The sequence below is a fragment of the Rhinocladiella mackenziei genome, assembly GCF_000835555.1.
Source record: "Rhinocladiella mackenziei CBS 650.93 unplaced genomic scaffold supercont1.7, whole genome shotgun sequence".
In the NCBI taxonomy this organism is placed as follows: Eukaryota; Fungi; Ascomycota; class Eurotiomycetes; order Chaetothyriales; family Herpotrichiellaceae; genus Rhinocladiella; species Rhinocladiella mackenziei.
The window spans coordinates 186,931-213,932 of NW_013550598.1; the positions used below are offsets into that span (position 1 = coordinate 186,931).

At 50.7% G+C, this 27,002-nt stretch overlaps 6 protein-coding genes across 6 annotated transcripts; 5 read left to right on the forward strand and 1 right to left on the reverse strand.

Moving 5' to 3' along the window:
- Positions 1–898: 898 nt before the first annotated feature.
- Z518_08931 (uncharacterized protein) lies at positions 899–2,638 on the forward strand (the record flags this gene model as incomplete). The annotated part of the gene is made up of 1 exon (XM_013412888.1): positions 899–2,638. One exon carries the CDS (start codon positions 899–901, stop codon positions 2,636–2,638), a length of 1,740 nt encoding a protein of 579 aa, XP_013268342.1.
- Positions 2,639–3,345: 707 nt separating this feature from the next.
- Z518_08932 (uncharacterized protein) lies at positions 3,346–4,446 on the forward strand (the record flags this gene model as incomplete). Its single annotated transcript, XM_013412889.1, has 5 exons — positions 3,346–3,687; positions 3,746–3,827; positions 3,895–3,988; positions 4,056–4,282; positions 4,349–4,446. 5 exons carry the CDS (start codon positions 3,346–3,348, stop codon positions 4,444–4,446), a joined length of 843 nt encoding a protein of 280 aa, XP_013268343.1.
- A 3,576-nt stretch (positions 4,447–8,022) lies between these two features.
- On the forward strand, positions 8,023–8,336 carry Z518_08933 (uncharacterized protein; the record flags this gene model as incomplete). The annotated part of the gene is made up of 2 exons (XM_013412890.1): positions 8,023–8,210; positions 8,267–8,336. 2 exons carry the CDS (start codon positions 8,023–8,025, stop codon positions 8,334–8,336), a joined length of 258 nt encoding a protein of 85 aa, XP_013268344.1.
- Positions 8,337–10,595: 2,259 nt separating this feature from the next.
- Positions 10,596–12,648, forward strand: Z518_08934 (uncharacterized protein; the record flags this gene model as incomplete). The annotated part of the gene is made up of 5 exons (XM_013412891.1): positions 10,596–10,742; positions 10,795–10,821; positions 10,882–11,208; positions 11,514–11,616; positions 11,666–12,648. The coding sequence occupies 5 exons, from the start codon at positions 10,596–10,598 to the stop codon at positions 12,646–12,648; spliced, it is 1,587 nt and encodes a 528-aa protein (XP_013268345.1).
- A 7,509-nt stretch (positions 12,649–20,157) lies between these two features.
- Z518_08935 (uncharacterized protein) lies at positions 20,158–21,018 on the forward strand (the record flags this gene model as incomplete). Its single annotated transcript, XM_013412892.1, has 2 exons — positions 20,158–20,661; positions 20,728–21,018. 2 exons carry the CDS (start codon positions 20,158–20,160, stop codon positions 21,016–21,018), a joined length of 795 nt encoding a protein of 264 aa, XP_013268346.1.
- A 1,044-nt stretch (positions 21,019–22,062) lies between these two features.
- Positions 22,063–23,909, reverse strand: Z518_08936 (uncharacterized protein; the record flags this gene model as incomplete). Its single annotated transcript, XM_013412893.1, has 3 exons — positions 22,063–22,490; positions 22,549–23,241; positions 23,306–23,909. 3 exons carry the CDS (start codon positions 23,907–23,909, stop codon positions 22,063–22,065), a joined length of 1,725 nt encoding a protein of 574 aa, XP_013268347.1.
- Between the last annotated feature and the right edge of the window lie 3,093 nt (positions 23,910–27,002).

Here is a 27,002-nt window from a genome sequence, read left to right on the forward strand (position 1 = left end):
ATCCGAGTATTGTATCTCAGTGGAATGCTCGACGAAGCGCTTGACGACGAAACGAATGGGGAAAATGTCACAAACATGTGTGATTTGACGCAGGGTTCGTTTGTTTTTGCTCTTGGTGCTTTTCGTTCCTGCAGGGACACTGTAGCCTTATACGTACCTATGTAGATCCGATTCACGACCCTGTACAGTACATTGGAAGATTCGAAAGACACTCTACCTACCTAGATAGCATAGTAGTCTGCTTTCTTGACCAATGTCGGGCTATTACTCAGCAGACTTGAAGCCGGAAGTCCGACCTCCATACAACCTCACTGCTCACGTCACGGCGTCGGCAGCGAACACCACTCCACAATGGTTTCATGGCTATTTCGGATCTCATCTGATCGTAGCTGCACGAGAGAGCGATCATACATGTATGATGTAAAGCGGGCAAGCTTTGTTGCATTGCGTACAATGCGATGCAGAACTCGAGTTTCCTAGAGAGCGTTGCTGAATATGGCTTAGACTTCGGAAAGTTTGCGAAGGAGGCTCGGATTAGACGCGAGGCCGAGAGTGGCATCGGTTTCAACCCACTTGTGAGGGGATCGCGTTGTACAGCGGGGAAAGGCACGAATGCAATGCGATCAGCAGGTACTAGTAATTAACATCTCTGGGCAGGGTACGGCTCTAGTTGACTGGTTGACTGATAGATGCACAATCAAGACTACTTGTAAGTGACAGCTTCCACGCGTTGCCTGTTCCATTTCACTGTTACAATGCACGAGACCTCGCCAGTTATTGCAGAGCATTTTGCAGAACTGCATTTGCACAAATTGTGTACTTGCGCCCATGGTACATTGGACTTTGTCTGAGAGGCTCTTTTCCTTTAAACACAAGACAATCACGTTATGACACCAGCATGGTAAGAGGAACCAGCCCCCAAGACTTTTATCAATGTCCAAGTATCCTCCATGGGCCGACAGATACTCCATTGCTCTCAATGACCCTGAGCAGCTTCCTGGATTTACAATGTACTCGATATGGCGACCGAGAGTGCCTGGTATTTCCCTGGACGGGCACGAGATGGACGTACAATGACCTCCAAGAGGAGAGTTCCCTGCTCGCACGCTACCTGCTGGCAAGGGGAATTCAACGGGGCGACCGAGTGGCCATTCTCGCGGGAAACAGAGCAGAGTATGCGGCGGTGATATTCGCGTGTGCGCGGATCGGGGCCGTGCTAGTGATTCTGAACAACACGTGGACGTTGCAAGAAGTTGAGCATGCCCTATCCTTCACCGAGTGCAAGGTCCTGTTCGCGACGCCCTCGATAGGACGAGTGGATAATACGGCCATGATTCGACGATTAAGTGAAGAAGGAAACGATCGATTGCCCAGGCTCGAGCAGGTGCTTGTCTTATCCGGTGAAATGGATGGCCTGGAGGATTACCAGGGCGCCGTCCTGATCGGTTCACGACTTCCAGCGGACGCTGTCCGAGAGACTCAGGCCAGTCTGTGTCCATACGCCACCTGCCAGTTACAATTCACCTCCGGGTCAACGGGACATCCAAAGCCGGCCATGCTCACGCACACTGGCCTGCTCAACGACGCCCGCTTCCTCGGCGACCGCATGGCGTTCACCCCCGACGACGTCCTTTGCTGTCCTCCACCCCTCTTCCACGTCTTCGGCATCGTCAATGGTCTCCTCGCGGTCATATCTCACGGCGCAAAGGTCGTTTGGCCCTCAGACGTCTTCGACGGCCCTTCTGTCCTGCGCGCCATCACCGACGAACGCTGCACCGCCATTCACGGCGTGCCAACAATGTTCGACACTCTCTTCCGCCTTCCACGCCCAGCCAACTTTGACTGCTCTCGCCTCCGAACAGGCATCATGGCCGGTGCGGCCGTCCCGCGACACCTCATGGACCTCGTCGTCAAAGATTTTGGTATGACAGAATGGACCAGCAGCTACGGGCTCACGGAAGCCTCGTCCGCCTGCTTCAACGCTTTCACCAACGACCCCATGGAGCGGCGATTAAACACCGTTGGGAGGATAATGCCACACGCACACGCCAAAATCGTGGACTGCCAAGGCCGCATTGTGCCCGTGGGGACTCGAGGCGAGCTGTGTATAGCGGGTTATCAGATTCAGCAAGGATACTGGCGGAACCCGACCGCGACGGCGGAAGCGATGGTGAGGGATCAAAATGGAGTGACTTGGTTGCGCACGGGCGATGAAGCGGTCTTTGATGAACAAGGTTACTGTAGGATCACGGGCCGATTGAAAGATATCATCATTCGGGGTGGAGAAAACATTTACCCACTTGAGATTGAAGAGCGACTGGTCAAGCACCCGGCTGTCGATCGCGCCGTGGTGGTCGGCGTGCCGCATGCGAGGTTGGGAGAGGTTGTAGCGGCTTTTGTGGGAGCCGCAAATTCATCTTCCTCTCCCAGGCCAAGTGCAGATGAGTTAAGGGAATGGACGAGACAGACCCTTGGTCGGCATAAGGCGCCCGTGTATGTGTGGTGGCTTGGTCAGGAGGGAGTCCCGGCTGAAGTGCCCGTGACGGGAAGTGGGAAGGTGAAGAAGCATGAGATGCAGAAAATTGGACAGAAGATCCTTGCTGCAAAGGGCGCGACTCAGTTTGCGGCCAAACTCTGAATCCATTCAGATGCTGTTCATCAGCAAGTTGTATAGCAGAGTAGCAGTACGAGCCGCTTGTTCAACCGCTGGAAGCCAGCATGAATAAAGAGAAACTCAGGAGATCGGCTTACTTCCCGCTTGGCTACCGGTAAATTTTCAACGAAAAGCGATATCGGAAGCATCAGATAGTGTGACACAAAGATTGAAACATGATCCAAGACCAATCCATCGATGGGTGAGTAGTATAAGGGTGTGAAGATCCAAGGTTCTGTTCACCACGAATTTAATGCAACTCAGCTTCAGATGTTGCTTTCTCCAGACGGCTTGGTCCGGGCTGCATGGGCTCGCATCACCGCGATTTGCTCGGACTGAACGCGAGGACCATGTTATGCTATTTCCAAGTGCTGTGGGAAGTGGACAGGACAAGGAATGAGCTGCAGAGTGATGAAATCCTGTATACGTTAGCCTCACCAGCCACTGTATGAGGGTCAAACTAAGCCTTCTCATACCATGGCCAAGGACCCTTCTCTGTAATTTTCCATGTATCGACGATGATCATCGACGCCACTGACCGAGAAGGCTTGTAGGAGCGTAGTGCGTAAATGTATATATCTCCGGGAGACAATAGACGCCTCAGACTTGTTCACCTGCTGACATTCACTGGAAACGGCCTGGACTACCTCACCGATGGTTTTTCCTTCTTCCCTCTTTTCATTCGATCTATAATGGGCTCCATCAGTCAATCCACACGTGCAGAACTACACTTTCTCGACCCAGCCGTCCACGCCACGCCTGAGGCTGAGAAGCTGTATTTTGTCTCTGGCCGACCGACTCCGGGGAAGCCACAAACCAACCAAGTCTTCATTCCCCGAACGGTGGAAATCCACAACGCGAGGTTTGATCGGGACAGCTTCAACCTGAAGGAGCATTCATTCGAATGGGCGTATGTTCCAATCAATAACCATGACCTTTCGACGGCGACGGGAAGAGAAGAGTATCTTCGATATACGGAGGACTTCTTGAAGAAACACCTCGGCGCCAGTCGGGTCCATGCTTATGATCATGTGGTATGTGATCGATTTTCTTCGATTAATGGGCGTGACTGATGCGAAGACACTCCCCTAGCTACGAGAGCAACGCGATCCCGGCATGCCTCGAACGGATGGCTTTGAGAAATCCAAGCGCACAGTCTTGACGACGCATTGTGGTTGGTCTCTCTCTGCCCCGACGCAAAGTTCCTCAGGTAGGGGTTGTTCAGCTAAAGCCAAATGCAGACATCAGCCAGACATGTGCCCAGAACCGCGTCAAGGAGTACTTCCCAGATCCTGAAGAAGAAAATCTATACCAAGGCCGATGGCAAATCGTCAAGTGCGTCCCTGTCCACTAAAACACAGGATGAATTGGGGATATTCAACTAAATGTTGCGGCATTCCAGTGTCTGGCGACCCCTTGTTGACGTTGTCGAATCCCACCCGTTGGCTGTGTGCGATGCAAAGACGGTGTGCAGAGAAGATCTAACCCCATCCGACATGATATATCCCACACACACGACCGAGATTTATCACCTCTTCCACAATCCAGGACAGAAGTGGTACTATCTCGATGCACAAACCAAAGATGAGGTTCTCTTGCTCAAGAACTTCGATTCGGATTTATCCACTGGTATGCTCGTTTTGCCCTTTTTGTATCTCAAAAATGCGTGAATTGGACGTTGACTGTTGGGTATAGCTTGCGCACATACGGCGTTCGTAGACCCGGCTACACCTCCTACGGCTAAAGGCCGAAAGAGCGTTGAAGTGCGGTGCTGGGTGTTTTATGCCGACTAGATACATCAAACCGCGGCCGAAGCAACATAGATTGCGTCTTGTGTTAGTAGAATAGTGGAGCTTGCGATAGGTTGGAAGAGCTCTGCCGAGAATGGACGATTAAGCTAAGATGGCATCACTTGTGTCCAATTGTGTAACCTATTCTCTATGTGATCAGGCTCTTATCTGTTTCCGCTGTAGTACATATTAACGTTGAGCGTGGCGGAGGATTGCCAAATACAGCGTAGATTCAAGTTTCATAGCCGCTACAAACACTAAGAACCTGATAAGTATATTTCATCAGGATAAAAGTCGTGCAGGAGCGAAATCAATAAGCTGTTCCTATGAGACGTTACGGGTAAGTCCCAGTATAACGTATCGAACATGGTCGCAAATTAAAAGTAGAGTTGGGCGAGCCTTGGCCACCGAAAATGGGAGTACTACGTTGGACTGATCAGATGGTTTATCTAACTGCCACAGTCGCCGAGAGATGATCCGAGCAATCTATAGAGAGCCTTTGTAATAGTCCGTTCAAGTTGATCAAGTTAGCTAGTACATCATACGAGTCGCCATCGCGGGCTCCGCCAACCTCGCACAATACATCAACGAAGAGTTTCTCAAGGCTGGGCACCATATATCGATACTGACTCGAAGCCCCAAGACACATTTGGACGTTTCGGGAATGTCACAGATTGTCACTGACTACTCTCAAGAGTCGCTGGATGCGGCGCTGCAGGATTGCGACGTCCTTATCTCGACTCTTTTCGACTATTCTCGGGCCTTTACCGATGTCCACCTATGGAAGACATCATCACTACGACTTCTCATGCCATGCCGTCGCTGACAGAAATATGCACAAACAGTCAATACCTTATCATTTGATTCTGACTGTACTGGTGCATTTTATAGCAAACACTAGCTTTATACCTGTCAAGGCCCGACAAGTACTTTGCCCCTTGCAGGACTTGTTGGCCAGGCCACCGTGAGACATCGAACCATTCAACAGACAGCAACGCCAATGGTTGGCAACGGCGGGCAACCTTTCTCACGACAGTCGTTGATAGATGGCTCTATAGATGGGCTCTTACCTCCACTCATTAGGAAAGCCCCAGAGAACTCAACATGATCAAAGTTTGACACCCCTTCGTGTTGAACGATCAACAGAACTAAGCCGCTGACTTGTCATGCTGCTGCCTAGTGTCTGTGGCGAAATGGATGAGTATATAGATGCTAGATAGTAGGACGACTTGCGAGCGGACAGAGCTCTCAATAGCAATCAACGTACACCTTCTAATTGTTCGACAATAAACAGCGTCTCGGCGAACGTCTTCGCGTTTGGACCAACTTTGATCGAACCGGTTTCACAATGTGTACTTTCGTCAACGTTGGTCCCATTGACCGCAACAGTGGCAGCAGGGAGCGCGGTGGTGGTCCTCCTTGAGCCGTCTACGGGCAAAACGAACGAGATGCTGCGATAGCTGATCCATGACAGCTTTGACTATAGGCAGTGGATGTCGCTCCTGATACATCGCCAGAGACGTGGCAGCACCTGAGCTCGAAATATTTCGGGCCGCTGTGCTTCAAAACCTGAATACAAGGTGCTGAACGGTTGCATAGTAGCCAGTGCCCCTTTATTGGGAAAAGGGGCTTACCACTCCTATGTAGGATATAAGGGTAGGAATGGGAGAAGAAGAGGGGTCAACTAAATGTGTATATATACCAGCAATCTGGCAGGGCCAGTTCCCAGACAGACGGAGCATTCAATACATCTCAATTGCACCCCTCGTTTGACACTAGGCCATCTGTGAAGCTTTTGAGGGATATGCTGCCTCGCTCCTCTTCCACACACTGTTCTGTGGTTATTTACTGGGGGCCAGCATTCTATGGGCAGAGAACCCCTAGAAGTCATCGGCTCAGCTACTCCTCCAATGGGCTTATTGTCAAACTTTTATTAAAAAGTGCGCTCTGACTGGATTCGGCATCGAGCCTATCTATATATCTATCTAAGGAGTGTACATCATCATTTGTTGCCTGTCAATGGTGATACAGCCTAGCGAGCGAGTGTTTGCGGTCTGTCGTGAACGATAGGTCACCACCTGTTCAACACTTATTGTCCTAGGCTGTCACGCATGTCTTGCTTCTGTCGGCTTCGTTCCTCACCCTCATCGACCCGGCCATCATTGTCGGGTGCTGGGATGGCCTTCTTGTCACGGCCAAGATGTCCGGATTGAAGCATTCTCATCAAGTCGCGATTTGAGTGGCTTTTATCAATCCATCTGCAATTGTATAGGCATTCCCGGTGTCTCAAAGCCGGCCGCACCGGTCCCCTCCTCCTGAGGCCTCTCCGAAAGTTAACAACGAGATCCCGAACCTGCAGCTTCTACAGTACTAGGAGAAGGTAGAGGAAAGAAGAGACGCAATCATGCGGCGAGATACAACGAGGCAAAGGCGGTCAACAGCAAGGCCAGGACGCGAGTAGGGGGGGGCTACAGACATGCTACAGTAGTGACAGAGAGGATCTGACACACAACAACATCAAAATCGAGTGCAAAAAGACTTCTGAAGTCGAGTGCAAATGGCTCTGTTGAAAAGGCTCCTCAATGACGCTGGTAAAAGAGCACCTAAAAGGGCTAATTATGCAGGGGAGGCAAGCGGATGGGAAGGTACCTGAAAACCTCCCATTTTACTAGTGGTTTTAGGTACCTCACCATCGGTTGAAAAACGCTCGCATTACTAGGCTCCATTGGCGTCTAGCAGGTTGCTGTGGTACGAAAGTCGTTGTCAGGATCGCCGCCCTGAGACATTCGCTGGCTAACACCTGTAATATGTGGCAACTCCAGGGCCTGTAAAGACCCTCAGAGGCATTGTACGCCTCGTAAACGCTTCGAAACTATAGTCTGACGGTCCCTTGGACCTCTTCGAAGTCCTCCATAAATCACAGCGGCGTCGCATGACAAATGGGCTAAACCTAGCCTCACAGACTGGCTCGGTTCGGCTGCGTAATCTCCTAAATCCGAGGCCAAAGCCCCTTTGGCCTATGTTTACGGCTGTCTTGCCCGAGCCGTCCATTAAATATCAGCTCTAACATCCCAAATTAATTTCAAGTGCAAGCCTGGCCATTCGTCATCATGGGTGCTTATTCATTCACCGTCGACCACTTGATAAGCGGTACGCCAGAGGGACTGTTCAAAATCTGGCTCGATGGCAATGACCGGCGTGGGCCTTGGGTTGGTGACGGTACGTACCGGCAACACACTTCTCTTTCCGCTGGAAAATCGCCCAGTTCTTTTCAATGCTTCGACTAACGCCTGTTGGAGGCTATAGAAAGTTGGATCCTCGCGTTGGTGGAAAGTTTCAGTGGGACGATTGGCACTGGTGAGTTTCCCTGCTTCACTAGGAGAAACCCAATTTCGTCTTGAGGATTTTCTAATCGTATCCACCAGGTGGGATCTAGGAGGTGACGAAGGCCATTGGCCGCATTATGGAGAGTTTTTGCAAATCAATGACTCAAAAATTCCCTATGTGATTGAATATTCTTGGGAAAGTGGTTTCTGACTCGTCCCCCCGTCGTCCCGATCCACATATTGATCGAACGACATGCAGACGACCGACATTTGGACAGAGGGCAAGACATGCAAGGTTCTGGTTAAATTCAGCAAACATGATGAGAAATTTACCAAGGTCGTCCTTTCGATGACTGGCCTTCCGGATAATTGGCTTGGGTACGAACATAAAGCCGCTTGGACACGCATCCTGCATGAGATTGGTTCCAAGTGTTGGAACAAGTAAGTCTCAGCGCTTCAGATTCGGTCTTTGACTCCTCCGATTAACGCAATCCCAGCACCGGCAAAGAAGATAGGCTCGCAACTGGTTGGGATGGATCTGAAGTAACCTATCCCGATGCTAAGTGACGAAACAACCAAAATATATGGCTTTGAAGAAAATGCATTTTACCAGCTGCGTAGAGCTGTCGGGTCGGTTCAAAGACAGAAGAATAGGTTGTGGTGCTCTATGAAACATTTGGTACTTTGTAGCCAGCTCGCCTCGGTGCCAAACATGGCCTCATTTGGGTGCAGAGACTCGAGATAATTCTTGGATCATCTAAGTTTAGAATGTTTCGCCGATGGCCGAACTCGATTCCGAGAGATCTTGAGCCGATATTGATATACCATGACGTCAATGAACGACTGCAATCGCCATTAACCCACTACCCATAATGCCATGTTTTGTATACTCAATACCAAAGTCGAAGATCATGGTGAAGCTTAGCACCACCACCATATGTTTATAACATTGCCTCTGGCGGATGGACAGCACCTCATTTCGCAGTGGAAAAGCTCAGGCCGTCAAAACTGTTCTTCATTCTCCCCCCGGGATGAACAATGGCGTGTTAGAGCCATAATCGAAACCGAGCTCCACAACCACTTCGGGAAGAAGATTGGAAAACCGGAGCAGAGAGAGTTTTGAGTTTTCCAGTGTTAGGATCTTTAAAAGCGGCCACCGCGAAAGTTGAGATAACATCTGAGCCATAGGGAGAGTGGGACTTCAGTGAGAGCGCAGATGTAGTTGGAGCCGCTTCGAAACCTCAGTTGTGATCGGGGGAGATGGGATGTCTCAATCTAGACTTTCGTGGTTGGAAGGAAGGCTTTGTCGATGGGAAATTGGACAAGAAGGATGATGCACGCCGATAAGTGCTTGATAGAAGATATTATTGTGTGTGCTGAAGAATACGTCTTCCTGGGCAGTTCGTATTCGAATACGCGACTGAACTACCTAAATAGGAGTATTGGACGACGATGAGAGTCCCGCTTATACTTTCTAGGTCGCTCACATGCAACATATGGTAGAACAGGAACTCACAGTCATGCATGGCCAGCTGGTAATAATGACGGCCTCGGTTCGATGCGGGGAGGCTGACCGTTCGACTCCGTCAACATTATTGCAGAATGGTTCTGTGCTGGCTTCACTTGCATCACTGGAACGGATACCAACAAGGGGAGAGAAATAAAGTATTACAATGTGAGCAGGCCATGTGGACTCAAGACGACCCTGATCTTCATTCTCCTAACTTCACTAAGATATCGTTCTCATTCTGTAGTACGTAGACAGCTATAGCTTACAACTCGCCTACAAGATTGATAAGCGATGGGTAAAGACCAATCGTGATCCCAATAATATTATGTACGCGTCGGTCCCGGGCTATACCCCAATCTCCGACAGTGTCCATTACTAATCGCCGATACTAAGGCCCTTCATAGCCTTTAAAGAGCATGAAAGACCCTTTCATAATGATGCCGGCTTCTCCCCGCCCTAGCCGATACCAATGATGCATCGTTTGATTTGAGTATGAATTCTCCCCAAGGAGGTAGGTATACAGCTCAACGCAAGTTGCAGGGAAATTTCCCGCCGAATTTGGCGTCAATGCCGCCGCTTTTGGAGGCGTATTTCCCTCGATGCCAAGAACGCTAACCTAGTCCGCTATCCCAAATTGATTTCCCAGCATCTCTAGGACCAGAAACAGTCACCTTCAGAAACCGCAAGGGAATCTGAAAAATTGGGTACCTTCGATCGCACCGCCTCGAACATGGCGCCTCGATGACGTGAAGGGAGGGCCCCTCCGGATTTCCTCACAATGCTCCCCAGAGAGAGGGCCTTCTCTGACTTTCACGAAATCATCTTAAACCTCGTCCCATCTCCCATCTCCCTTTATACATTCGACCGACCCTACTCGAATTTTACGTTTAAACCGACGGCCGAGAGTATTGTCTCTCTTCTTTCCGTGAGGAATTCCTCCTTTAACCATACTGTTCTACGTATAAGTTACTACTTCACATCTACTACTATTAACAGGGGGACGAAGTTAAAGAGAAGGGCTCTCGTGGAAGCAGTATGATCGTGCAGCGTCTTAACCAAAGGCTAACGGCCCAATACTCCCCTGAGCATTATCGACAGCATCGACGACAACTTGCTGAGAAGGGTACCGTAAAGAAGCAGCATGCGAACTCGACGAAAGAAAATATTTAGGGAGTGATGATGAAATGGACAAGGTAAGGATGTGCGTCCTATGGGATATATTAAGAGAGGACGCAGCTAGTAACACATTTAGACATTGTCTATTCCTTGGAGAAGACAGACTTCGCTTCCTCGTGAGCGCCACCAAAGAAGACATCATGACCTTCCTTAAGTGGATCTTGGACACCCACCCCCGAGTTCGGAAAAGAAGCACCTTAGATGAATACTGGAGAGTGTGGTGTATGCTATACCTAAAGTCTGTTGGCAAGGGTTTACATGCTAAAGTAATGGAGGAGGTCCGCGATGTGAGTATAAAGATTTGTCTATTCATCGAAACTGGTCGCTGATCTATGGTAGTACATTGAGTATAACCTCGACACGGGTGTAAGAGAAAAGCCAGTTATGGACATTGACGACGTATTTCTCGTTCTCCATCATCACTAGGTTCTGGACACTTCGGTCTTTCCAGACGAACGGCAACGACTACAGCTCGCTCTCTTACTTCTTCTCTCCGCGTACACAGCAACGAGGCCGGCGGCCTTAGTGTACAAGGCGACCGATCGAACTAAGCAAAGAGAGCACTACTTTGGATGGGAAAATGATATATCTAGCGACAATGACGAAATGGACTTAGACTGGGAGGATATCAAGACTCTCTGCTATGAGGATGTGACACTTGTGATGCTGCCGAATCCGGAGGGGGAAGCGAGATCTACTCGCCATGGAGATCACCCTGAAGTATACCAAAGGATGGAAGAAAAGACCGAATCCGTAGGTGTCTCTACCGTGATTCGGTGCAAGTCTGCCAACAACTCCTTAGGAAAACTTACATTCTCACTGAAGCTGACACTCTTATTTTTGATCCGATTCTGGTTATGATAACGATCGCTAGCCTCGACAATGCATTTGAGTCCAAGGTCACCTCGATGGAAGATATACTCTGGATTCGAGTCCGTGCGCCACGGCGCAGCTTAGAATTCAAGTGGCGTGCGACTATACTAAAGAAGCCGATTTTCCGGCAAGCTGAGCGCACATCCACCGGCATTTAAACATCGCCTACGAAGGCGTTACGCTAGCACACCTACCTCTACTATCTTCAACGATTAGGTCTCCAGGCAGGATTGATGCAAATCCTCGGAGGTTATGTCCTTCGAAGAGGAGCTGGCGAGGCTGTTGAAGGTATGTGATACTCATATAGGCTGATCGAGCTAATGCTAAGGTCCTATAGCTGTTGCCACTCAGCCTCAGCTTCAACAAGTTATGTGCTATAGGGACGCTGGTATTTATCAGGCGTACATTAATCAACGTGTCCAGTGTGACGTACAAGCTGCCTTCCTCGATCAACCTTCGTCCGGAGCTCTGTTTAAAGCAGTCACTCATATGAGTCGTCATGCTGACCCGCGAGCGCCGACAGAGCCTACTTCGGATGAAGTCAACGCTCTTAAAGCGGACCCAGTAATTGTCCAACTTCGAGAACTGAGAGATCGATTATCCAACGAAGCTCGTAAAGAATCCGGCACCTTGAAGAAGGCGGAAGCTAAGGGGACTAAGATCTATCGTATGTACAAGGAGGCTGACAGAGCGCTTCGTTCCGCAAAAATGACGGCCCTCAATTCGGCGAAGAAAGCTACTCGACAGCAGTTTTTTGACACAATCAGCACCATTGAAATAAATAAGCAACTTGATCTCTCCATGCTCGATCTTAATGAAGGCGACTGGGAGCCTAAAAAGGTGGAACACTATTTGGAAGAACGGCGAGTGGTTGCAGACATTATCTGTCAGGATGCCTACGAGCTTAGTGATCAGGACAAGTTCCGTCACAGAATTCGTACCGCGAACGCCCTCGTCGCCTTATGCCAAAAGAAAGATATTCCGCTACGGCACAAACCAGATCGAACGTGGAGAATTCAATATAACAGCGGATCGCCAGATCGTCCGCCGTTTCCCAAGGGCCCTACTACAAGACAGTGTGTCTTCTGCTTCTGGAATACACGAGAGCCATACGAAGTTCGTCTCCACAACTTTTCCACGGTGTCGAACTTCATCTCAAACAATTTAAGGAAAATGGTGACATCCCATGCCAGGACCCTAAATATCAAGCTTCCGCTGTCGTCCTTTATGGACATATGCACTTCAAGAACCATGAAGCTCGTGTACATAATTACGATATCTTTCGAAGAGACACCTAATCTTCGCTTCCCCCCAGTATGAATATTACCGTGTATTCTCGGGATGAAGATTAAGCGACGGTCTACCTTACGTACGGATGTCCATTCATCTACTACATCAATGCTTTCAAGCAAGCAGCGGCTTGGATCCGATGCGTGGATCATCTCGATATCAGGACGTCGACCTCTATCGAGTAGGATGCCCCCCGGCCATATGGTTCACGGATTGGATCCGATGGCGGCAGTCTTTCATCAGATCCGATCTATGGATCATCTCGATATCGAGGCTCGTTCGTTAGCGCTCCGTTACGAGCCATCTTGAGTGTGATCAGGAAGGGCTTGAGCGGTCCACAGACTGGATCCGATCCGTGGCCCATCTCAATATCGACATCTGTCACGGAACCACATGCCAAGGATTACATAATCAGGGGTTCTTCAAGCACTTCCTGCGTAGCATCCCATCTTGACTCTCTTCGTGCTACGTCTTGTACCTAGAACTTGATGTTAGCTAGAATACATTGATTGTATCCTTAACCTCGAACCCTCACAACATCTATCGAGTAGGGTGGCTCCCCCGGCCACATGGTCCACGAATTGGATCCGATGACAGCGCGGTAAGGGGGAGTACCCGCGTTTCCACGTGACATTGCCAAGCCATGTGCTCACGTAATAATGCCAAGCCATAGGCCTACGTGATTGGCCAGCACAATGCTCTTGGCGTCGCCACACAACGCCAAGCTGCAACCAGGCGATTCCCAAACCAACCCAAAAAAATTAAGGTTTATAATTTATTCCGCCAAAATCCGTTTCAAAATTGACACCAAATCGTGGTTGACCTATCAAGGACAAAACCGAGTGGGCACACTCAGTTTTAGTCGAACCGATAGAATTGAGGGACCTTACTAGTGTTCAATCATAGGTAAGGCAAGAGGGTTGTCCGGCCTAGCTTTCTAGGTGCCCTGGATGGGTAAACGTAATGCTCCAGCCAGTGATTGTTGAAGTCGTCTTCTTCATACCGTTGGAAGGTCACTGATTCAAATTCTTCTGCAGTTGAACTTGTGTGGCTGAAGCTTTCACTGGCTGCGGCGCCCCATCTATAAGTTCATCAGAGATGGACTATAGGAGGGGGGCCATTTTTCTTTTTTAAAATTTTTGTGTGTGTTGTGTGGCTGTGAAGTCACGTGATGATCCTGGCTTGGCATTGTTACAACTCGCACCCTTCGCCTTATGTATTCCCAATAATGGACGGGTTCCAATAATGAGGGAATTCCAATAATGGAGGATTTCCAATGTTGGAGAGGTTCCAATATTGAAACATCAACGAGCACATCTCAAACACTACAAGTACTTCCAACACGGTCATCACATCGGCACTTCATGCAGCGCCTTGTCAGGGTGGGGACGTACGAGGGAACGAGAGTGGAGATCCGACAATGATATTACTATCCAATGCACTATAAAGTACAAGACGAGAGACAAAGAACATGAAAGCAGTGCGATGCTATCCCAGATACTTATAGCCAGCGGCACAGTCATGCCGCAAGGCTACCACGTAGGCACACAAGGCTATTGACAGGCGCACGAGGCTATCGGTAGGCACACGAGGCTATTCGACAGCCACAGTGGGCCTGCCAAGACCGTTCGAGGGGCTTCCAGGTTATACCATAACACAATCCATGGACCACGTCGACATCGAGGCTCGTCCGTTAACGCTCGGTTACGAGCCGTCTCGAGTGTGACTAGTAGAGCTTCTCTAGGTGGTCCACAGACTGGATCCGATGCATGGATCATCTCGATATCGATATCTATCGAGTAGGGTACTCCACCGGCACATGGGCCCGGGTGAGCACGTGATCCCGGAAAATGGTTAATCCGTTGAAGGTTGAGTGGTCCACAGACTGGATCCGATTTCATCGGATCCAATCCATGGATCATGTCGAGTTAGGAGGGCGTCCCCCTGGGGTTAGTACGTGATCCCGGAAAATAGTTACATGATTGGCCGGCTCGTCGCTCTTGGGCGTCGCCGCACAACGCCAAGCCCTAACCAGGCGATTCCAAAATTAAAAAACTAGGGGCCGCGGACAGGATATTCCGCGAGGGGTGAAAGCGTAGCTTTTGTCTTTTGGGGGCAAGCCCCCAAACCCCCGGCCTCGCTGCGCTCGAGAGATCACGTGATTGAGCCGGCCACATTGGGATTGGCAACTCTTGGCGGCGCGCACATGCGGCCGTACGACGATTCACGTAATTGCAACCCCTCGGGATCCGGAAAATCTATAATCCGACGACTCTGGCGCCATCGGATCCAGTCCACAGGCCAACCGCCAGGCCCACGTGTCACGTGATTAGCCAAGCCTCCGGAAAATCTATAATCCGAGTATTACGTAATCCTGTGGTTGACCCCATCGGATCCACGGCCCATCCAGGAGGGGTGGAATGCCGTCGTAGCCCGGAAAATCTATAATCCGACACCTAGTCACGTGCTTTAATTCCATCGGATTGTGATATGTGGCGACGCCAAGGCTTGTAAAGACCTTCGGGAGCGTTGTACGCTTCGTACACGCTTCGAAAGTATATAGTCTGACGGTCCCCTGGACCCTTCGAAATAGGACAAGTCCTCCGTAAAATCACAGGATCCAGTCCACGGCCCATCCAGGAGGGGGTGGAATGCCGCCATAGCCCGGAAAATCTATAATCCGACACTCAATCACGTGCTCTAATTGGCGGACCCCATCGGATCCAATCCACGGCCCACCCAGGAATGGGTAGAATGCCGCCCTGATCGGATCCAGTCCATGGATCATATATAGACGATGTTGATCACGGTGTCTTGTGCCATACGATATCCTCCATCGGATCCAGTCCATGGCCCATGAAGAAGACGACGGCATACCCAATTAGGAAAGCCGACAACGATATCCGCGATATATCTAGCAAATATCGATACATGGGGCCTAGATATCGACGATGCGATGCGATGCGATGCGATATTCATACACCCTGTACGGGCTAAGCCCATAGGGGGATATCGACGATGAGATCGGCATCTGCTACTTGTACTTTATTGAAAGGTCGCGAAGTCACGTTACTGTTTTTTTTTTAACCACGTGATTTTTTTTGGGCGCATGGTCAGGTCACGTGCGGGGGGGTCGGGATTTAAAAGAAAGCTTACGCTTTCAATTACATAATCCTGTGGTTGACCCCATCGGATCCAATCCACGGCCCGCCCACGAGTGGGTAGAGCGCGCCGTAGCCCGGAAAATCTATAATCCGGAAACTAGTCACGTGCTCTGATTAGCTAACTCCATCGGATCCAGTCCATGGACCGTATGTTGAGGCCAATGAGCGACGACTCAAGTCACGTGAACAAAATCGATCTCTAGGTGGTCACGTGTGGGGGAGGGTTGTTCGTGCAACTTGAAATAAAGGAGTGCTCTTGTCGGACTTTCTGTGCAACTTGAGATGAAGGAGCGCTCTGTTCCCTATCTACCTATCAAGGTGTTGAGGCTCCTTTTATAGACACACGAATGCTACACTGTTGCACAGAGCAACCATCTGTAACGTCGTTGCCCATGGAGACCTCTCGTCATCCAACAGCTCTGTTCTCTATCTACCTATCGAGGTGTTGAGGCTCCTTTTATAGACACACGAATGCTACATTGTTGCACAGAGCAACCATCTGTAACGTCGTCGCCTATGGAGACCTCTCATCATCCAACAGGAGTCTCTGCTAAACGCTACGCTTTATTTAAAGTCGGGGAGGTGTCGAGGCGAAGTTCGCGCTGCTGTTTCTGCTCGTACTGCTACACATCCTGCTACTTATGCTGATATTCGTGCTCATGCCAGGCGCGCTGTTTTGCCGAACTGCTCGTCCTCGGGACTTTCTACTTCCTTTCTCTTCGATCCGGTAAGTTCTGCTTCCACTTCCTGCATTCTGGCCTCACTCTCTTGCTCATATCTGAAGTTTTCATTAATTTCAGAGAACACTCTATTTCTCTGAGAGAGTCGATCGGCCAGAGTGTTGCCCGTTTGTATCGCGGCAAAGAACCGCTCGCTCGAATCGGTAGCCTTGAAGTGCTCTAGGCAGCCAAAGATGGTATGGCCGTGTCCTCGCGAATGGATAGCCCACAAATCAGGTTGCTTTCCATTTGCGCTGTGCATCACTTGAACAAGCGGAGCGTAAGCCGCACTGCTTCTGACCACCCCTAGATCGAAGAGTAGGAACAGGATCGGGTTCGCCATCTGAGTGAACACAAATTTCATCGGCTTGCGATCAGAACTCTTCTCCTTCGATTTGCCCGAATTCGACGTGTTCGGGCTGTCATTGATAAACTCCTCCTCGAAGATCTCTCGAGGTGTTGTGGCATTCTCTTTGTTCTTCACCTGTACCACGATGACTCCGCAATTCGAAGGGTCGAGCGTCTCATCCTCTGTGCCATAGTATACGGGAATCAGTATATCGTACGTTTCCTGGTTCCAACATAGCTGCATCGCAGCGCTCCGGCGTAACAGGTCCCGACATAATGCAGGAATGTCCTCGGGGGTAAGTTGTGTATCAGTCGATAGAAAATGAGTGAAGTTCATTCTAGCTCCCAGTGTCTGCTCAGGTATCTTTCGAATTGAATCGTGATGATCGCTAGCATATAATGCCATGAGAAAGTCGCATACCGTAAAGGTTGGTGGAAATACTGGTTTACGAGCCCACCGAACCCAGTCGTGTGCAAGGATCAACACTAATCGAGCATAGAGTTCTCCTTTGCGCCCCTTCTCGATCAATCCTTTCTCAAGAAGCACCTTACAGAGCGTGGAAATGCTCAACGACCAGCGGCCTTCGATGCAGAGATGCTCCATTGCTGCCTTTGCTAAGACTGGTTCGGATGGCGTCGTTGTGTCCATCATTCCCGTCTCGTGGTCCATAGATATAACCACTCTCATAAAAGAGTTCACCGCCTCCCTTGTAAAGGAGAGAGTGGCGGGGTTCTGCCGGCAGACATCCAAAGAGAGACGAAAGGACAGCGCAGCAAATACGTGGTTCGGGTCGAGATCATTGTACTCTGATCGTTGCTGGCCGCCCAGAAGCTTCAATTTGGCCACGTCGATCATATTCTGTTTCTGACATATATATGCGTACCAGAGAGGCCTACCGAATAGAGCCATGTGCTCGAGGTCCGCAAACTTCTTTAACGACTTGGCGAGCTCCTCTTTCCTCAGTATGGGATTCTGCATCCTTCGTCGGTCCTCGATGTCGAGCTGGAGACTCACAAATGGGGGAAAGCGCATCAGTTCGGCGGGCTGTGTAAAACTCTCACGAGCGGAACGGTCGCGAGAGTAATCGCCAGTTCGGATGATATTGTTCGGCGGGACAAGGTGTCCGATAAGAGATTCTGTTGAGAGGAAGAAGGACCACACACGAAACTTCTTCAGGCAACTGATGACTCGATTGAGCGCCACATAGAGTCCGGTGCGTGGTTCACCAGAGAACCCCTTTTCTATCAAACTTGACGCCTCGTCGAACACGATGACCAAGAGTGAGTTAGTGTCACTTACGTTCCGGCATTGCTGAATATTGTTGATCAGGTTTTCGGCAGCATTGAGGAGGCCGTTCAAGGGATCGAGGGGTTCTGTCCACGCTATTTCGAATCGACGACGAATGCTTGAGGAGCGGTCATCGTCGAACTTCTCGACCCAGGCCGGACTGAAAATCAAATCGTTGGCGATAGCCCGAGCTCTCTTAGCTACCGATTCGCAGAACTCGATGCGCATCTTGGAGCGTTGGTTCTGAGTGTCGTTAGCATCGGTAGCTGGTGCAAGCGGTGCCATCTCTGCGTGCCTGTCACCTGCAAGCTTTTCTAGAGTCATCTCGCTAAAGGGCTTGCTCTCCACCCAGATATTCACTGACAGGATCTAATTAGCGAGAGTTTGGTGAAAAAGCCATTAGCAATTTACATATCTCGAAACTGGCTTGGAGCAATGCTGCAGCGAGAGTATGATTCCACGCTACGATCGCTCTCCTCTCCAGAAAATCACTAGATGTCCCGTGCTGGCTGGTGGGCCCGGGGATGTTGTCTGGCCGCTTCTCACGCAGAAATGACAGTATCTCTTTATCAGGAGGTGGAAAGCCGGAAGTTCCAGGCTCACGAAGAATGAAGTTGATCATGGGACAGAGTTGACCGAAAGTATCCGCTAATCTTGATTTGCCCGTACCGCTGCTCTGAACGAATACCAAGGTCTTTGCGTAATACTTGCTCACATCGAGTAGCTGGTATCGCCGAATGAGGTCCCGTAGCGCAATTAGGGAGTGCGGAAAATAGGCATTGTTCCAATCTTTTTGCAAGGCATGGAAGATAGCTTTTTTCTGAGGGGAGGTCAGTACGTGGGAGGCGAAATTGGTGGTGGCCTCCTTCGCCCGACTCGGGAGCTGCAGCTTTTTGTACTCTTCCGGATCGGTTTCCTCCAGCCACCTACACACCTCGTCTATACTTATATCTTGTAACTGCTCTTCCAACTGTTTCGGGTAATTTCTCTCCAGGCATTTGTACAGCCTATTCATCTCCCTTATATTCAGAACTATTGGCTTCTTTTCCGGTGTAACGGGTTTTACCTGGGCAGCTTGAGAGCCTGGCCCGGTATACCCCGTGTCTGGTTCTGAAGGGGTGCTCATAGTGATGCTACCTGAAATGGCCGAACGTGACGAGAAGAGAGGTAGGGAGCGGAGGGAGAGGGGAGAAGACGGAGAGTAGGAGCGGTAAGCAACAGCGGCGACAGAGGTAATGGATTAAAAGAGGTGATGGATTAATCGATGAGAAGATGGTTCAATCCCGTTGAATGATTGATTGGACTGCCCAGAGCACGAATGAGTAGAAAAGGTTGGGGAGCGCAAGTTGCCTCAGGCGACATCGTAGCGAAGCCAAGATCAGGCAACACCGTAGGGGTGACACGACGGTGACACGCCAAGCCAAGAATATGGCACGTGACTCAATCACCCAACACTACGTGACAGTCCACACTGCGGATAGCTAGGTGTTGGATGATGAGAGGTCTCCATGGGCAACGACGTTACAGATGGTTGCTCTGTGCAACAGTGTAGCATTCGTGTGTCTATAAAAGGAGCCTCAACACCTCGATAGGTAGATAGGGAACAGAGCACTCCTTCATTTCAAGTTGCACGAGAAGTTTGACAGCTCCTGACACTGCTTTTCGGCGTTACCACATGGTTACGAATCCGAATCTCTTTACCACCGAGCTTCCATACTTTCGGGACCCTCAAGAGCTTCCACGGACTCTCCAACGTTGGGCGAGCTTCGAGCCGCCGAAATCATCCCTACGAAACGCGAGAGTTATGGCAGCGACTTTGGACGAGTATCAATAATAAGAGATCATTTCATTATCAAGTATGGGCGCTACATTACGGAAAATGAAGGGACTGCGCTTCTCTTTCTAGAAAAGTTTTGCCCATCTATCCCTGCGCCGCGACTATACGCAATGTATCGAGAGGACGGTATTCTCTACCTCGTGATGCAACTCCTTCTAGGGCAGAATCTTCGAGACGTATGGGATGAACTGTCAGAGACTGAAAGGAGCTCTATCTGCAACCAGTTACGAAGTGGTTTTACCAAAGTACGCTCAATACCATCACCGGACATTTTCGGCAGCGCCGAGGGAGGGCCTGTTCCGCATAGGTTCTTCAATTGGATGGACCAGGAGTCTCATCGTCGGCCCCTTCGAGTCGTCGTTGGACTTCCATCGTGGCATGGCGCTCCAACTGAAGAAGCAGTATGAACTCGATGATCGACGGCCATTGAGTTCCGAGTGGTTCGAACGGCACTTTATGCGGATCTTAGCGGATCAGCGGAGTGTTTTTACACATTGTGACCTGATTCGACAAAATATATTAGTGCAAGAGCAAACGGACCCCGATGATAATAATCAGAGGCAATTTCAATTGACTGGCATCGTGGATTGGGAACTGTCTGGGTGGTATCCTAGGTATTGGGAGTACGCAGCATATTTTATGGACGGTCTTTGGGAGGGTGACTGGGAAGACCGGTTTGAAACTATCGTCGATCCACATCCCCTCGAAGCGGCGATGCTAAGGCTTTATAAGTTAGACTTAGAGGGATACTAGGTTTACTGGCGGACGTCAGTAATGGGGTGGCACCCTAATTGGAACGATGGGAACGATGAGAACGAGGACGAAATAGACCCAGTACAGAGCCTGCGTATGGGAGGTAATCGTTCGAAATCTGCCCGATCCTCCAACGAGTCTGACAAGACCAAGGTCGATGGTGACAACAAGCAATTCATTCAAAGGGTGACAATGTTGTCGATGTGCATATTGGCGGCTTTGCGGAACCGCAAGCAGTCGGTTGTAGGTTGGAAGCGTCGCAGGCTCATTCACCTGAGCTGGTCCGCTTGATTTTCCTATTCACAGGCCTTACCCTTGCTGGAGAGGAGGTGGAGGGCAGGAGGCGATGCCATCGGCAGGTGTCGACGGGTATAATCCGGACGTGACCCTCTAATTTTCTCTCCCTGCTTCTTCTTCTCTACATATCTGTGCTCTTTCTGCCGGTTCCTCCAGCACTTGCCTTCCTCCCGGACTATCTGCGCTGCTCATTATGATCATTACTTCTCACGCTCAGATGAAGAATGCACGGTTGCTTCGCTGGCGACTCGTTGCCGTCACACCAGTTGATCGATGGTCTCCTTGCCAGCTGCATGTCTCACCACCCTCTATCAAAAATGATGTCGATACTCTCTGAAGCCCAGAGAGACCCTGACGTCCTTGCGAAACTAAATACCTCCGGGGTTTCAAATTATATTGCAAAGAGAAGCTGACATGCTCCTGCCTTCTGCACGGCAGACTATCTCTGTGACTGGAAAGCAGGTTCGCAACAATCCGTCAAGATTCTAACTCGACGATGAGACAGTTTTGAAAGAATATTACGAGAAGGCCGAGGGTGACGTGACCGCCGTGCCTATGAACGGCCTCAGCTCGCAGCCATGTATCGCAAAAAATCTGGGAAGTGGCCAATGCCATCTATGCCAAAGGGAAACAAGATGCGCCAGGAGTACAAAGAACAGACCTGAAGAACCCTGTAATATAACAGTGCCATGCTCTGCCTGATCCATAAACCCAGCGCAATGCTTCACCGCGGGCGCCTGAAGATAGCTCTCGTGCATGGAAAAATACTTGGACATTCTTCGAGGTGCGAACCGGGGAATCAGCACGAGACATGGCTGGTGAAACATGGTAAAACTACTGACCGGGACTGGATGTTTGCCACTGTCTACATTAGCGACACAAAACACAATGCCACCACAGTAATATAAGGTCATAATTCTCGTACAAGGACAAACACCCTCCCAGTCCTCATTTCTTGTTAGTATGCTGCTTAATAGCGCCCATTCTCCTCTGCAGCTCCTTTTAGCCATACCTCTTCCTGAACAGCTCCTCGCATCGTCACTGTAGCTCTCTGCCAACCACGTTCTCGAGCGAGATCAACGATGACTTCCATTTGACAATGCACTGGATGGAACCATCCTCCCCGAGATACACATCCTCGATGTCTGCCACCCTGTGGTCCACTTCACCCCTAGCGGAATCAAGGCCCACGAAGAGAGCCTGTTCCTTCCGGTATGGGCCCAATGATGTCTGAGACCGCTGGGCCTCTCTTGCCTCCCTTGCTTCTCGCGCCTTCCACGTCTCCTTCGTTGCGCGGCGAGGGCGTTTCTGAGGAACACCGTCGTCGGGAAGAACTGTGGGTGGGGTAGGTGACCAAGATCGTTTTCGAATTCGTCCTCCCTGAGTGACAGCGCTAGCGTTAGATCGGATCGCCTCCTTTGTAGTCATGGAAGTCGGCGTCGGCGGACCTCGTTGAAAGGCACTTTCTGTGATCCTGCGTGTCAGAACTGGGACGAGGCTCAACAACGCCGATATAGTGCATACGCGAGTGGCAGCCGCCGGCTAAAGTGGCAACACACTGAGACCGAACCTGGACAATCTCCGTCTCTTGCTCATTGCTTTCCTGTCTGGACCGCGATGTGGATCCATTCTCAATCTCTCTCTTCGAAAGGCGCGCAGCATCACCACCTGCTGCCTCCGCAGCCTGCTCAATTTTCGCGACATCGTCATCTGCAGACACTCGTGGCTCTCCGTGACTGACTGGGCGTGAAAGAGAGCCTGCTATGGTCCCACTCTCTGGGCAATCATGCACAGTTGACCGTGCCACTTTTTGCTTTGACTTAGGCAAGCCGAAGGTCTCCTCGTACTCAGCAAAGACGTCGTGGATACGGCCAACAGACGCCGGTGTATCTGAACCTGTGCCACTGCCGCAGCACTCGATACCACCATTGCCGTTGGCGGCGAGAGTATGGGTGTGAAGAGCGTCATCCTCGTGTGGTTTTGTGCCTCCTCCTTCTTCCTCGTCACTTGCACGGTCGTCCTTGTCGCCCTGCGCCGTGCCGTCTGGAATGCTCTTTCCATCGTCCATGCCTCGCTCGGCACCTCCTCCATACAACTTCAGGGAGGGGTCGCTGGAGGTTGTCGGGCTCGCCACTTCGAAGGCGGGCTTTTCGTCGTTAGAGGCGAGGGCATCGTGGGTATCAATTTGCTGGTCATCGTCCAGCACAATTGGGTTGTCTAAGGAAAATGTGTCCGCATACATCAATTACGCGCGCGTGCGCCGTGGCGTCCTATCACTCACCTTGGCTGGTTCCAAGCCGAGTGCCGCAGGCACCCCCGACGGTCGTAGCAAGAGGATTGTCAGGGGGGTTGTCGGGATTAACACTATCCTCGCTGACGTCCTCGCTACCACGCTCCTCGCTGGTCCTGATGACGGAGGCGGGCGATGCGGAAGCCTTAAGGTTGAGGACGTTCCTTCTTCCAAACTGTTTGCCCTTCCACGCGCAGAGGTCCCGGGGAGACGGGAGGTCACTAGTTTCGCTTTCGCAATCAATGCCGTCGTCTTCTCTGTCGCCTTTCTCGCCGTGATCAGATTTCTCGTTGTCGGTCGCGCCGCTGCTGCGAGCTCTGTAAGCGTGGATACTACTCTCCTCGGAATCGTGATTCATTGGCTCCAAAATATCTCGCGCCACCAGATACTCTCGCGCGGCGTCCAGGCGAGGGGCGGTCAAGTCCACAAAATCGACGAAATCCGCATTGTTCACAGATGTCGCTTGTTGAGGAGATCTTGTGCTCTGTCCGCTCGACGCCGAACAAGGGAGGCCGACCGCGGAGGATTTGCTGAAGGTGCGGCCTCTAAAGGACGGCGCATTTTTTTGCGGTTGATATGCGATGAAGGTCGTCATGACTGGAGAGCGATGAAAGATGAGCAAAACGGTTGAAGACGATTTCGAAAGGATATAAAGGAAGAACGGTTGTCTTGAGAGTCGAGAATGAGACAGGAATTGGCGCCATATATATAGACAAGCCAGCACCACTCAAACAACCATCCCGCGTTGCCTCTCCCAGAGCGCAGCTGAAGTTTTCACAACTGCCGAATTCACACCCTTGCAGGTAAGGATGTGTGAACTGCTGGTGTTTCCAGAGTCTCTTGCAGCGTGGAGGTGTAGACCGATACGGGCGACGAAGTGGAGCAGGTCATAACACCGAAACGTCGTGGGACACAATGGCTTCAGTGATCCTGCGGCTGGCATTGACCACTAGGAAGGTGGTCTCGAGAGCAAGGAGACTGTATGGGGCGCTGGCTCGGTCTCCAAGGTCCTGAGTATCCCAGGGTGATGAGAGCATCCTTGAGGGCGAGGACGGCTACCTTCAGTCGTCCTTTGACGATCCCGCAGTCTCTCTTCGTACTTTATGACCAGCCTCACAAGTATACATCCGCTTGCCCGTGGGCCAGCCGATGGACTCTTCATCTGGGATGGAGAACCGACGTCTGCGCTCGTTCGAGAGTAAATCGTGTGTTTGCAAATATTTGCATTCCCAATTTTCTCTTGCGTGATACCGTTCTGAGGCCGTATTGCGAAAAGCACAGTACTGCATTCGGCTCAAAACAGAAGATGGCTAAGAATCCATTCGCAACCATGCTGACGTGGCCCTGTCACTGGATGGCAACCCCTTGATTCCCGAACCGCCTAGGGCCGAACCTGGAGGGTAGAATCCCCAACTCGATGTTGCATATTTGAGGCGGAGCGCAGGCAGCAATGCAGGCACATTGCCGATCAACTCGTGCGGCATTTTCGCGATTCGACGCAACAGGTGCGCCACTCAGCTTGCTGTGCCGGCAGGGACTGAAAGATTAACCGCACTTCGCCGTCTTCCTTGTCATTCTCCACCAGCTTCAAGATGCAGAGCTGGCATCAAAGGTGCAGCACAATGAGTTGGGTGTCAACCATAGCGATTGAGGATGTTCGATGTCGACGATGATCTCTCAGGCGTTCGCAAATCGCCTGGAACCAACGCCAGAGGAGACCATCACACGTAGTCACTCCCGCAAGAAGGGGCAAGGAGACGCACCATCGCGGATCCCCCACGGGACCCTCGCTGGAGGTGCGGATGATGGACGGGATCAGCTGAGTCTGCAGGTTGTGCCGCCGGTGGAGCCCCATGTGTCACGTAGGAGTTACAGGCTTCGAGGGGGGCCGAAACGGGCTGCGTCGAGGGGGCGCAAAGGGCACGCCGATCGAGGACTGGGAGGGTGATCGGAGTGCATGGGGCGAGGCGAAGGAGGTGAGAAAAGGAAAACAAGTTGGAAGGAAGTGAGGGTTCTTATAGACGTCAAAAGCGGCGGCGCGCCCAGCCCGCGATCATACCCGAAACGGCAGGACCGCCTAAACCGCAGGCGGATTTCCCGGCAACGACTTTACAGAATCAGGACAAAGCTCGCTCCCAGGTTCAAGGACTCAGCCCCAAATTGGCCGATTCCGCGGAAACTGACGTCACGGATGATTTCATAAAGCAGCACGCTCACTAATGCAAGCCACCCCGGTGGGCCGTCGATACATACGATTCGGCGGCAGTCTTCATGCCACTTAAACTTCGAATTCGACTTTTGAAACTCAACGTGCGTTCCTGACGTTGACGAGGTTTTCTATCCATGGGGACTTTGTACACTACAAGAGGCTGGTTCACTCTCCTTCAGACCATTTCGATGACATCCAGACAATGCCAGGGAATTATTAACTACGTTGTCATGCTCCTCTCCAACCACTGAAAACACGATCACACCCAAGTTCCTGCGTCTAGAGCATGGGTAATGCAATCGGGTGATAAGGTATTGGAGCTGCACACCTGGGGATTTTGAATACAGCTGGGCTGATTATCATTGATATATGCGGTCCTCTTCCAAACAAATTGGTTCTGTCGACAGCATCGGTTAGGATATTCAGCGGTACATTTCGTCCGACCGATTCAGCCAATATCCAGACAAGTCGGTGATACAATCCTTAAACTTCCGTGGAAGGGATTCGTTCCAGCTGATATTAGACTGGGATAGAAAAAAAGAAGCCAAACAGCCCAGTCCATCAAGGCAATCAAGGTATGGCAACGACTCTCTGCGAGGCCGAAGACGATCTCTCGGCCTCCTTATGGCAAAATCAGCACTCTGCTGCCACGTGTTGACACAGTCGTCTCCATTGGTGCTTGCTGTTGGTAATAGCAATTCTATAGTATTCTTTCAACGGAGATAAACGATATGGTCTACCGACCCCTTCAGTAATGATCCCTAGATCTTTGTCAGCTATATGGCAACAATTGAGAAAGATTCGCTTTGGCTCGATTGACGAAGCTCTACCTTGACACTGTCGCAATTGGAGGCTAGCTGGTACTCGACCCTGCAACGACATCTACTCCCGCATGGCGCGTAGCGACCAAGACGCACAGGGCAGAGACAGACCCGTCCCATGATTAGGCACATTCGGGGGTGGCCGCTCTTAATCTAATACAAGTATACCATAATGAACAAGAGAGGGTTAATCGACGACAATGCTCAGAACACTATTCAGTGGAACAAGTGCAAAGGCAGGCTGCGCAAGCAGATTGAGACAGGTTGATGTTGGCTGGGTTTGCAAAGCGAGGCTGGATTTGTCTGCTTTCGGTCTCATCACCCGAAAACTGGTTCATCGGAGAAGAGTCGGTCAAGGTAAACGACCACACGTGAATTAGGCCTGTAGAGTCAGTTGATGTATTCAATGACGAAAGGGGCTGGCCCTTGAGCAATGTCAAAGGAATATGGATCTTGGAAGTGGCGACAATCCGAAATGATCAGGAAGCGGTAGAGGTAGGTTCACCGCTTGGAGAAGCGTGGCAGTCGAGAGGAAAGTTCGCCAGCCTAAGGATGCTAGAAGGAGGCTTTGGTACTCTATTATAATGGGATATGAGGAAGGAGGTGAGGGAAGGCGAAACGAAGGGACGGACAGTGGCCGAAAGACGGGAAGGCGCAA